The 12892-nt window shown below is 49.5% G+C and overlaps 1 protein-coding gene across 1 annotated transcript; it reads right to left on the reverse strand.

Moving 5' to 3' along the window:
- Nucleotides 1-303: 303 nt before the first annotated feature.
- TFAP2C (transcription factor AP-2 gamma) lies at nucleotides 304-10420 on the reverse strand. The gene is made up of 7 exons (XM_063172607.1): nucleotides 10205-10420; nucleotides 8558-9034; nucleotides 8309-8360; nucleotides 6692-6914; nucleotides 5472-5590; nucleotides 4095-4236; nucleotides 304-2197 (listed from the first exon to the last, which is right to left on the reverse strand). The coding sequence occupies exons 1-7, from the start codon at nucleotides 10250-10252 to the stop codon at nucleotides 1912-1914; spliced, it is 1347 nt and encodes a 448-aa protein (XP_063028677.1). The 5' UTR covers nucleotides 10253-10420; the 3' UTR covers nucleotides 304-1911.
- Between the last annotated feature and the right edge of the window lie 2472 nt (nucleotides 10421-12892).

Consider the following 12892-nt stretch of genomic DNA (forward strand, 5'->3'; position numbering starts at 1 on the left):
GCTCCTGCCTCACTCCTATGGCACGAAGCACTTTGAGAAACTTCCTGCAAACCCTAAACTTCCTCAAATCAGCAAAATTCGGCCAAAAACGGATGGGAGACCTCTCAAATTCCACACCCCATGTTTTTGTGAATATTTGGACACAGATTATTGCAATGCAGGCAGACTGAGCAGGAGACAAAGCTGGTGGGATTGGTTTTTATTGAGAGGCAGCCTTGCAGGGTTTGCGTTTGAGCTGCCTGGTTAAACAGGCAAGATCATGACATCTTAGGAAAGGAGGGAAAAAAAAAAAAGAAAAGATTCTTGGAGATACATAACGTGTTTAATTGAAACCATTAGTTTTACTGGCAAACAGCTTCATCTTTCTGTTCTGTTAATCCGAACAAAGTGCTGCAATTATGACTCAATACATAATGTCCTCTAGTGCTACTCATGTGCCCCACATTCCCCCAGCAGAGAAAGAAAACAGAGCTGCTCTCAGTTAACAAAACATTCCATGCTTCTAGCCAGAATACTTTTATTATATGGTTATCATATACATCAGAATTATAGTGGGAACATTTACAAATATGTGAAGATAGCTCAGAACCTCCGTTATTCACATACACACTAACTCACACACTCAGGTTTGTTTTTTTTTGCATGTCTACTCAGTTACCAGGTGAATGATGCACAAAATTATTGCTTTGTGAACAAACACCTCAGATTAAAATCTAATCTTCAGTGGCAAGAATCGAGATTAAAAAAAAAAGTCTTAAATACCCTGTATAACATACCTGTGCATAAACCTAAAGATATGTTTAGCTTACCCATTACCTTTGAAATACTTACCAAAATTAAAATTTGAAACCCATTTATAAAAAAAAGTATTAAAAAGTTCACCATTATTTACAAATCCGATTAAATTACACATAAATAAATATTTACATTCAACACACTGCTTCCCTTAATACACATAAAGCCTCCCTGGAAGTATTTTTTGGCCTTAGTAGGCAAAAAAAAAAAATTTAAAAAAAGTTATGTGCCTATTCTTTCAAGTTTCCCCCCCAAATTTAAAAACAAGACAATATAAATATGTGAATAAAGCTGCAATATCCTTAGACACAGAAAGTGAATTTTCTAAAAGTATTTTCATTTTGAACTAGTCCTTGTTAAAACGATACCAAGAGAATATAAACTGCAGCCAACATTGCTGCAGCTTTTAAAAGCCTGAATATTTCTGTAAAAAATTAGCATGTCAAATGCCATCTGAAGTCTAGAAGGATTTTAGTACTCTATGTTAATCTGAAAATAAAGGAAAAAAAAAAAAGAAAAAATAAACAAAGAAACTAAACGGATTTTTAAAAACAATCCCACAGAATAATTCTACTATTTTCAGGTGTTTATAAAAAAAATTTAACGTACATAAATCTCTATACCACTGCTTAATACTGTTTTATTGTTACTGTTGCGTTTTGAGAGAAAAAACCCTGAAATTGTATCAGAGAGCAGAACAGGCTTCCATCTAAAATCTGTCTCTTAAAAACTACACATGAAGCTGGTCAGCCACGAGATGCTGAGATGTGGAAAAGGAATCTAGATAAATCTCTGTGGATAATTCCATCAACCCCCCCCCCTTATAGCACCACTGTAACAGCAAAGGATTCAATACACTTGTGCCGAGTACTTATCTCCAGGCAATTGCTCCACACAACAGGGATACTGCAGCTTTTAGCAACACTTGTGTCCCACGGATCCAGCAGGAGTGAAGATCCTGAATGATTTTTATTTTCCTCCCCTTTTTCCCCTTGTTTCGTAAAAAAAAAAAGAAAAAAAAATAAAACAAAAAATAAAACCACCCAAATCTCTATGTTCCCCCTGGCAAGGAGATGAGAGTCTGTGTAGGAGGAAGGGCAGAGTCTGGTTTTCCTCTCACTTCCTGTGCTTGTCCATTTTGTCGATGGTTTTGTTGGTCTCTGCGGGGCTCTGGTCGCCAGCGTTCATGTAGGATTTGTCTGCTATTTTTAACGCCTCGTTTAGGTAGTTCTGCACGGATGTCATGGCAGCGCAGATGGCAGCGCTCCCAAAGCCATGTGTGATCAGGCTGAAATGAGTCAAACAGCCCTGGATGCCAGGGTCCAAGATGGGGCTGGGCCGCGTGTTTCCGAGGGGGGTTCTGTCCTGAGTGAGGAGGTCTGTGAATTCCTTACAGATCTGCCTGCAACACACAAGGGGCTCACGCTTTACACCGCAGAAACAAACACAGATAAACGTGTGAATAAAGCTGCGATACCCTTAGACACAGAAAGTGAATCACAAACAAACTGAAATGACAAACAGATCTGCATCGATCGTTTGGCATTTGTGGCAGGAACTAGGAGAAATTCAGCATCTAAATTTAACACAAAAAAACCCCAATTAGCATCGAGTTCAAATTGGATTGGATTTCCAGGTTTTGGTTTATTAGCACCACTTCCTGACGAACCTTCTGCTGCATCCCCATCACAAAAACACTCTGCAAAACAAACTCTGCACCTCTGGTGCCTGCCTGGCTCTGCATCATTTGCTCCAGATTTGGGGTGGGAATTCAGTGCTGGTTCCTCTGAGAACTGGAGCAGCTGAAGAGGAGATTTAATTTAGTTGTGTATATTCCATGTATATGTAGGGAGGCCGAGGCCCTGATCCTGCAAACACTCACACATATGCCTGGCAAAACATGAGTGCCTAATAATGCTCCAGCATATGTTGTTTGCTGCTTGTAAATCTGTCCCCTTGAAGGGATTTCACAGGAGCTGAGCAATCTTAACAGAATCATCACTTTATCAGAATTTCTCAATCACAAACGTCTTCCAGGGGATTTTTATGAGTGCCAGTAACAATGCCAATAAGGAAAATACTCAGGAGGAGGAGGAGTGCTTGGGAAAAATTAGCACAGTGTTTAAACTATAGGCAAGGGAGAGTAGATTTTTAGATTTATACATTTTTAAGAGATCTATTATTGTAAAAGATCTTTTTTAAAAGAAGGCTGAATGGATTCAACACCGGGAGTGTGTTTTGCACTCCTGATGTGAGCACAAAGCCAGGACACCTTTCTCAGCAGTTCAGGCAGGTTTTTCTCAGCCCCTCTGCAGAGTGAGGGTGCTGCCAAAAGCAGGGAATTCCATCCACCCCAGACCAGAAACCATCCCAGAGCAGAACAAACCAAAGCTCTGCTAAACCTGAGCCTGGGAGAGGAGCTCAGCAGGGGAAAGGGGAAAGCTGAGCTCTACAAACTCAGTTTTGGATAAGCTTAACTCAGCCCAGGGACCTGCTCAGGACAGGGTTTATCACAGGCACGAGGGTCTGCAGAACAGCCAGAACAAAGCTCCTCTACTTTCCCCTTCCTTCCCCTTCACCCAGGTCTGTGACAGGGATTTATTGGAGCACAGGGACTTTCCACACCTCCAAAGGATGCTTCCAGTGAACTATAAACCTCTCCAGCCAGAAGAGGGAAAAAGGGACTCTCCAGCAGCTCCTGGGTCCCATGGGAAGCCAGGAGCTGCCAAAGGCCAAAGGGAGCACACAGGGGCTGAACTTTCCCTGCTCCACTCCTGGCCCTGCCACACCTACAGACACCTTGTCCTTAGGGTCACCTTTTCCTTAAGGTCCCTTTGTCCTTAGGGTCCCCTTGTCCCTAGGGCTCTCCTGTGTAGGATTTTTCCTGAAGCTTTCACTGCATTTGAACAGAACTGGTCCGAACTACTTTAGTTACCTACAGAACTGTTACCCTTGTTATTGCTTGAGACTAAAATAAAACTGCTGCAAGAGACACCTTTTCCTTAGGGCTGTCCTGGCGTAGCATTTTTCCTGAAGTTTTTACTGCATTTGAACAGAACTGGTCCAAGCTGCTTTAGTTACCTACAGGATTGTTACCCCTTGATATTGGTTCAGACAGAAATAAAACTGCTGCCACAGCTGAATTCAAACCAAAACCAAATAAAGAGAATTGCTTCATCTTCCTAATTAAAATTACACACAAAAATCCGCCGAACTATCCCCCAGTCGCAGACAGTCAGAGTCAGACAAAAACACGTTCAAGAAGGGGAGAAGAAATAAAATCCAAGCTGGAAGCTTACTTTGCAGCAAGCAGCATGTTCTTCCTGTTTGCCATCTCGTTGCGGCCCATGTGTGGTCTGGTTAAATATTCAGCCACTGCTTTGGAAGGAAATTCTGTCTCACACACGTAGCCAAAGTCACGAGCAAGATGCACTGCTTCACCTGGGGGGGTGAAAGGGAGGGCTTGGTAAATGCTAAAATATCATTTATTGTAAGGAAATCAGGGACGTTAAGGAAAAAACGTTGTGGATTTCTGAAGTGTATTCCTGTTTTGGAAAGCAACACCCTTCTGTCACTTGCTACGATATTTTAATTGATGGATCTGTTTCTTTGTAAGTTTGTATCGAGTAAAAAGAAATTTACAGGGTGACTGCTACAAAAAAGAATTCTCTTGCTTTAGTACTAGAAAGAAAAGTTCCTGTCTCTATCCAGAATAACTGTACAGCAAAGGACTCAATTCAGTCAAGATCAAATTGTCCACTGATATTTTTAAATATCTGCCAAATAAATCTCACACTATAATAAAAGTTTTCAGTTTAGTATGCTTTTGAAATATTTTTTCATAAGAATTTTCAGACAGAAAACCAAACTGCAAGGTGTATAACCAGGTCACCTTTTTTTTTTTTTCATTAAAACAATTAAAATAAAAGATTGGTGTGATCAGTGCAATGTGTCTGTGCACACACATCAGCTCTCCAAAACTCCCGAGCAAAGCTTTTAAAAGCAAGTTGCTGCATTACAAACAGCAGGAAGGTATTGTTAGATCATTTTTCACTCTTCCCATTTCAGTGGCTGCCTGTATTCCTATTAAACTGTGCCACTACCAGGAGCTGCTTGGAACAGGAACACCAAATGTAAACCACACACACACACGTATTTACACACATTTATACACACCCTTCAGGTCAGCCCCACTGACAGAGGGTCCACAGAGCATGGCCCACATTAAAGGGGCTCCAGTTTCCTAGCAGGAAGCCCAAAGCTATAAATCTCACTTTATAAGCTTGTTTATTAGCAAAGCTTCTGAGGACACCGCTGAGGTGGGGCAGGGCTGCACTCAGCTGCCCCAGAGTCCCCGGGTTTCCCAACAAGAAACCAAACCCAGCAACGCCACGAGTTTCACCCCTTTTGAAACCTAAAACATCCCTCGGGAGACAGAGTGGGCAGAGGTGCCCCATCATCCTGGCAGGCAGGAATTCTGCATCCCTGCAGTTTGGGTGAGACAACAGCACAGCCCCTCCTCAGGTGCTGCAACATCCCCACCACGCTCACTTCAAAACAAACAAAAACCCCAGATTCATTTCAGGGACTTGCTAACCTTTCCATGCTTTGCCCGGAGGATAAAAGCTGTGCACAAGGGGAGAAAGTTTATTTTTAAGACACACTCAGGGACTGACCTTCCACCAAAGATGTCAACAGTGTCACATTTGCAGCTTTCCTTCTGCCAGCAGGAAGATTCAAGCCAATTTTATCCAGTTTTTCCCTTAATGATCTGCCACCATTTTTAGATTTGGCTCTGTAATAAAGAGGAAAAAAATGGCCTTATTTATCTTCAGGGAGCACTTCTTTTTAAGATGAGAAATTCCAGTTACTGACATTCAATAGGGTTCTACTGGGGTGGGGAGAAGATAAAAAACAGGCTCTTTTCAAGTGACCTACTTTTTAAATGCTCTACTCCAATCCAGCCAGGATGAAACACAGCAGGTCAAAATCAAAATATTTTAAAGTGCACCACTGAAACCAACAGTTGTAGAATGATCACAAGCCAAATTAAGTGTATGCAGAAAAGGATGTGGAAAATGTCCTTGTAATGATTAATCAGGACCACGAGATTTAATAAAAAAAAAAATCATTCCACAGGGTTTTGGGAATCAGAGACAGCTCCACGTGCTGGTTTTGAGACAAAACCCCCAGCTCTAAACAGAGCACGAGAATCGCTGTCAGAGCTGTTAATAGCACTTCTCCAGAGGCAGCAGAAGTGCAAAGAAGTTTTATTTCCAAAGCCTATTAGGATTCAGCGTCGTTGGGCTGCTCAAAAAATCACAAGCTGCCTGAGAGGCTCTGTGGCTGTGCTGGTGTGGCTGTGCTGCTCACACACAGCAAAACAGGGAAAACACAAACGCGAGCACAGGGGTGAGAGGCTGGCAGGGCAGGGAGGCTCCATCCATCCTTCCACACACGGCAAAACAAGGAAAACACAAATACAAACAGGGCACAGGGGTCCATCAACCTTCCACACACAGCAAAACAAGGAAAATACAAATACAAACAGAGCACAGGAGGAGGCTGGCAGGGCAGGGAGGGTCCATCCATCCTTCCACACACAGCAAAACAAGGAAAACACAAATACAAACAGGGCACAGGGGTCCATCCAACCTTCCACACATAGCAAAACAAGGAAAATACAAATACAAACAGGGCACAAGGGGAGGCTGGCAGGGCAGGGAGGGTCCATCCTACCTTCCACACACAGTAAAACAAGGAAAATACAAATACAAATAGAGCACAGGAGGAGGCTGGCAGGGCAGGCAGGGTCCATCCAACCTTCCACACAATAAAAACACAAACAGGGCACGGGGGGGGGGAAGGCTGGCAGGGCAGGGAGGGTCCGTCCTACCTTCGCAGGACTCCTCCTAGCAGGGAGGCATTGAGACACTCCGGGGGCGAGAGGCGCCTCTGCACCTCTGCCACTGTCACTTTGTACTTGGACGTGGAGCTGAGCAGGGACAGGCGGCCCGGCACGGAGCAGAACACCTCGTTGGGGTTGATCACCACCCCGATCAAGCCGTCCTTCTGGCACGGCAGGCTCAGAGCGCTGTTCTTCGTTAGGGAGATGGGACCTGAGGGTGGAGAGGGAAAACAGGGATTTTGTAAAAGGGGAAATTAAATAGAGAGCGGCAAGTGGGGTTTTTTTTCCTATAAAAACAAGCCGGGAGAGAGGATTTTGTTTGGTGTTAAATGCTCACCACCCTGGCCCCCATCCCCAGCATCCATCCACCCAAACGGCCCCAAAACTACTCCTGGCCAGCTGGATTTTGCCACCGGATTGCCGAACACAACCAAGAACGCTTCTCAAAGCACACAAACCCCACAGCAGCAGGCTGCAAGGCAGCAAAGCCGCGCTCACAAAAACTCCACTACAACACACTCCAAATTAGCATCCTCCAGCTACTGCCAAAACTCTTCCCAAGCCAGGGCAGGGAGAAACCTCCCGGCTCCTGCTGGGCTCCATCTTCCACCTCGCACACGCAGATTTGAGAAACCGCCCTTGGAATTTAATCCCAAACAAATTCCTACCAGAGAGCAGCACAACAGGGAGGGACGCAGCCCAGGGGAGAACCGAAAGTAAAGGAGCTGCTCCTCGTTAGGAGCTTCAGCCTTTGGGTGAGGAGGGACAACAAAAGGCTTTGGAAGGAGCAAACTGCAGATCCGGGCTTTTCCATCCCCTCGCGAATCCGCCCGGTTCTGCTGCTGAAAGGGTTAAAGAGCCGAGGTCGGCCCCACTCCCGGAGGGGGAAGATTTGTCAGTGGTGCATCTGACAGCAAAATTATTCTCCCATGAGCTAAAGGCAGCAATCAGCGCTCTGACACACACTTCTGCTTTTCCTCAGTTAGGTATTTGTTTGAAGTCTTCAGAGGAAACTTCTGATTTTTTTTTTCAAGCACAAATTTGTTTAAAAACAAAAGCAAGGAAAAAAACCTAAATTACTGTAAATTGAGTCAATACGTCTTCCTCCTTCCTCAAAACCTCGGCTACAAACCAATTTCGATTAAGATAAAGCCAAACAGTCTTCTGCCAGTGAACTCGGTCTTTATTCAAGTCTTGTAAAGAGGTTGAAAAAATTTGGGGAAAAAAAAAAACCAATAAAACTATCTTCGAGTGATATCAACACAAAAAAAACTTTAAACAAATAAACAAAGGAAAAGCCCTGTGTCACTTTACACACACGTACTTCAGGAAAAGATTAAAATCGGTTCAAGGTCCTGGTTCCGATTAAAGCCACAACAGAAGAGCACACGAGGGGGGACAGCCGCGTCTCACAGCCCAGGGCAGTTTGTCCCTCGGACAGCATCAGAAAAATCCAGCGACAAAGAGTGGAATAAAAACTCCTCCGCCCTCCCGATCCCAAAGGATCGTTCTTTATAAAAGTAATAGGGCGTCACTTCACCGGCGCGTCATGAAACTTTTAACTATTGACAAGGGAAAGTAAAACTGCGGTGCCACCTTACTGACCTTTTCTAATGACTGTCTGGTCATGCATTAGTAAGTGTTGATCTTCCACATTCTGGAAAGAGAAAGGGGGAGAAAGTTTCGCACCTGGAAGAGCCGAGAGGGTTTAGGGAAACCCATCCCCTCCCGCGCACCCGCAGCCCGAGGGGCGAAGGGGACAAAACGCGGATTTCTCTGCACGGACGGGGGTGGGCTGTGCGGGAGGACACGGCGCCCGTCCCGCTTTGCCGAGGGGGCTCAGGCTCTCCTTACCTGCACCTCCTCCATCTGGTGGGCCATGTCGTGCAGGCCCAGGTTATCGGCCAGCGCCGAGGCGTCCAGGCCGTGCCCGTGGGGCAGCAGCAGCTCGGAGCGGCGGAAAGTGTCGCGGCGGCTGCCGGCGGAGCCGCTCTCCAGCGCCGAGAGGTGCGGCACCAGCCCGGGCCGGCCGTGCGGGGCCAGCCCCGCCGCCTCCTGGCTCTGCCGGTTCGGCCAAGCGCTCTGCTGCTGGCTGGGCGGCGGCGGCGGCGGCTGGTGCAGCGGGTTGATGGAGAAGGGGTCCCCGAGGTGCGAGTAGGGGTCGCTGGACTGCGAGTAAGGCAGCGGCTGGTAGGGCGGGGGGAAGTAGGGCGGCTGGAAGTCGGAGGCGCCCGAGTGCGAGAGCGGCGGGGCCGGGCTGTACAGGTGCTGGCTGACGGCGGAGAGGTGCGGCAGCCGCGGGTTCCCGTTGCTGCTGCCATCGTGCCGGTCCTGGAAAGCACACAGGGGTGGGGGACAGCGGGGTGGCCGTCAGCAGGGTCAGGGGACGCGGCGGCCGCGGGTGGTGGCGCTTGGGAAGGAGAGAGGAGAGCGAGAGCCGCCCCGCTGCTGCCCAGAGTTCGGGGTTTTTAAAGCGCTTCGCGGAAGGAATCCGCCCCGCTCCCAGGGAGGAGGTTACAAAGCAGGTCTCGCTGCTCTCCTCATCGCAACTACACCAGAGCAACCCTTCTCCCGCTTGTGCGAGTCAGCAGGGGAATCATTAAAATCACAAAAATTCAAATCAGAGGCGCAGCCGCGTTTCCGCCGCGCTGCCTCGGCGGGGCCAGGGGGGCTCGGAGCGATGGGGACCCCCGGCCCTGCCATCCTCCCCACCCCGAGGGGCGCCCGGGCCGGGGCTGCCGGCTCTGCCCGCCGGGAGCGAGCGCGGTGCTGCCTCCAGCCGTGCCATCGCCGCTCCTGCCCCATTTCCAATCCCAGCGCTCAGAGCTGAAATGTCTACAATGAGCTGATCCAGGGATTTAGCAGCTTCTGGCTTCACGGTCATTAAAATAACAGGGCTAGTAATAAGAGGTGAATGGGGTCCCAATGGAGCGTGAAGCGGGCACTGCGGCTAATCTGTAGGAGCCGAGCAGGCGGAGCCGGGGGGGCACAGACGAGTTCGGAGAGATCAAAACCCGGGAGCACCTCGAGGCGGGTGGGAGCTGCTCCCGGGGAGGAAAAACGTGGGAAGGAAGGAAGGATGGAAGGGCTCGCCCTGCCCGGCTCAGCAGCTGCTACCTGCCGGCCCCTCCGCATCCCTGCGGTGCGCTCCGCTCCCACAGCCCCGCGGCTCCGGGGTGCGGGAGCTGCTCCATGCGGGATGCGAGCTCGGCTCTCCTAGCTGGGACCCATTCAATTCAAGAGTTCAAAAGACTCGGTAAACAAAAATAGAAAAATATAAAAACACGAAAATAAAAATTATAAGAATTCGCACCTCCAAAGGAAAAAGGAAAAAAGGGAAAAAGAAAAAAAAGCCAAGCGGGCTGTTGGGGCAGGGAGCGCTGCCGCTCCGGCGGGGAGGCGGCGGGGCTGGCAGCGAGCGGGGCCGGGGGCGGCGGAGCCCCGCGCTGCCCCGGCAGCACCCCCGTCCCCCGGCGGCCACCCCTCCCCGCAGCCTCTCACCTCGCAGTCCTCCTCGTACTTGACATTATCTGCTAGTTTCCACAACATGGCGTCCAGCGTCCGGACCAGGTGCGCGGTGCCGCGGACAGAACAGCTCGGCCCCCGCCACGGGCGGTAAATCCACGCCGGCGCTGGGCGAGAGCAGCGGCGCCCCGGACGGAGCTCAGTTGGCAGGCATGGAGACAGCGGACGGACTAACCCTCCGCGCTGCTTGTGGTCACTCGGGCTTTTTTTCCCAGCCCAGACGCCCTTAATGGCAATAGGATTATCCTAACTCCTCCCCAGGGATGGCTCGGGCGCCGCGGCCGCCAGCCACTCAGGAGGGAGCGCGCAGCCCCAAGCCACTCCTTCCGCGGCCGCGCAGGGCGGGCGGGCAGCGCGGGGCCCGCGCCCCTCCGCGCCCCTGCTCGGCTGCGGGCCGGGGGCGCCGCCGCGGGCAGCGACGGGGGCACCGTGGGCACCCCGGGATGGCCGCGGCTGCCCCGCTCCGCGCCGATCTGGGGAGCAGAGCTGCGTTTTCCCCGCTCCTCCCCGCGTGTACGGGCTCTGCCGGGCCCCGCGCTGCGCCGCCCCCGCGGCCGGCGGTGGTTTTGGGCGAAATAAACTCGGGAAAAAGTCCTGGCAGCGAAAGCGAGAAAGTCCGAGCGCAGCCGGGGCTTCAATTTGCATAATTGTCAAGAGTTTGAATTACTGATTACAACTTGTAAGCTACCAATGTTTAAGGTGTAATTTACTTAATGATCCGACAAGATTATTGCAGTGGTGTCGAAGCCCCGGTAGGTAAAGCAGCCCTGATTCAGCGTCCCCGATCCGGGGCTCTGTGAATCTTGCAACTGGTTCCTCGCATCGGCTTCTTTTTGTTTTAACTTTTAAACTTTTTTTTTTTTTTTTTTTTTTTTTTTTTTTTTAACGAAAATCCCGTCTGTCTGATCTTTTCGCGCAAAGTCGGGGCTGGGGAAGCAGGTGGGAGGTGAGGCAGGCATTTTCGGACGCCGTGAGCACACTTTCATCTAAGCTTAGAAAATACTTCCCTGCCAAATTGCTACCTTTCTGCAGGCATTTGATCTATGCAGTTATGTGTGTCAGACAAAATGAACATCGTTTTCAAAAGCGACGACTTCTCCCAGTGTTTTAAGGTGCATCCGGATGGCTGCTCATTTCCATGAGAGGAGCAAGTGTTTGTTTATTGTGGCAGAGACAAAAGCTGACCCTGGGCAGTGCTGGCTGCGGAGATCTCGGCTATCAGAGCCGGGGACGAGCCGCCCCAGAGCTGCTATTAAAGGCCCGAGATAGACCCACGTCTCCAGATTTAACCAGCTCACACTTCACTCACTTCCCCCCGCCCTTAAAGATCAGGGAAGAAAAATAACAAGAGCGTTAATTAAAATTAAAAAAAAAAAAAAAAAAAACCAAACACCATAAACCCCTCCATCAGATTAAATGAATGATCTAAAAATAAACGCGAGGAGGACGGGGGTGCTGGAAGTAACTGTTGGAGGTGTTATCTGCCTTATCTAGCACGCAGGTGCTGATTTGCAGCAGTTGCATTAAGCCCGTCATCATCACCGACTCCACATTATCATTTTTGGTGGAGTCTCTATTTATTTTTATTTTTTTTAACGACGGTGTTTTTCTTCCAGGGATGTTTCTTTGAAATGCAGTTCGCGACGATTATTAGCGAGTGTGCTTGCGCTGCTCCTGGCGTCATTAAGACGAGGAATCTAAATAGTAAAATACAGGGGGAGCTTGAAGTTCATTTGTATTAAAGGGACAAGATGGATTTAGAAAGAAACGAGGAAGGGAACCGTCGAGCCTCCCTGGTTTGGGATCAGCTCTTCTTCCTTCCAAAGGGGAATTGTAACAACGTTGGTTATTTTTATTATAACCTCCGAAGGCAGATTTTGTTTCTGTTCAGAAATGTCACACTGAGAAACGAACATGATTTTATCATTCTTTGGGATCGTACACCTTCGTTTTGGTGGCCAAACTCACAAAGATGAATTCGCGTTATTTATTGTGTATTAGGAATAATATTCATAAACAGAAGCGTGGAAGAGGATGAGGGACGTATAAGAAATTACCTAAACAAGGCGACCGAAATAAACACTTGGCTTCCTAAACAGCAAGCCAAGAGGGCAGAGAGGAGGCTGAACACGACCGAGTTTGAGAGAAACTTTCCCGTACACCCACTGGCTCCTCGTTGTGCGCCCGCAGCCGCTGCCGGGGACCCGCGGGGAGCTCGAGGGGATGAAGGGAAGGGAAGGGAAGGGAAGGGAAGGGAAGGGAAGGGAAGGGAAGGGAAGGGAAGGGAAGGGAAGGGAAGGGAAGGGAAGGGAAGGGAAGGGAAGGGAAGGGAAGGGAAGGGAAGGGCGGGCACGGGTGCCCGGCAGGTGATGGATGCGGGCCCTGCCCAGGGATGCTTTGGTGCGGGCACACGGCAGCTCAGCTGCTCCGGTTTTCTCTGAGCTCAGCGAGGGTTGAAGCTCTTGGAGCCGCTCCCTCTGGGCACAGTGGCGGTCCCAGCCCGGTGCCGTTCCCAGCCCGGTGCCGTTCCCGGCCCGGTGCCGTTCCCGGCCCGGTGCCGTTCCCGGCCCGGTGCTATTCCCGGCCCGGTGCTATTCCCGGCCCGGTGCCATTCCCGGCCCCGTCCCGTTCCGCAGCGCTCCGCGCCTCGCTCAGAGCCCGGGT

The sequence above is a fragment of the Melospiza melodia genome, chromosome 19, assembly GCF_035770615.1.
Source record: "Melospiza melodia melodia isolate bMelMel2 chromosome 19, bMelMel2.pri, whole genome shotgun sequence".
In the NCBI taxonomy this organism is placed as follows: Eukaryota; Metazoa; Chordata; class Aves; order Passeriformes; family Passerellidae; genus Melospiza; species Melospiza melodia.

What these genes read in the sequence shown, in the direction of transcription:
- TFAP2C (XM_063172607.1), bottom strand. Translation starts at nt 10,252, where the DNA reads ATGTTGTGGAAACTAGCAGATAATGTCAAGTACGAGGAGGACTGCGAG. An exon ending in AGTACGAGGAGGACTGCGAG is followed by an intron (nt 9,035 to 10,204) that starts GTGAGAGGCTGC and finishes TGTGCTTTCCAG; the next exon opens with GACCGGCACGATGGCAGCAG. An exon ending in CCAGACAGTCATTAGAAAAG is followed by an intron (nt 6,915 to 8,308) that starts GTCAGTAAGGTG and finishes CTCCACCCTCAG; the next exon opens with GTCCCATCTCCCTAACGAAG.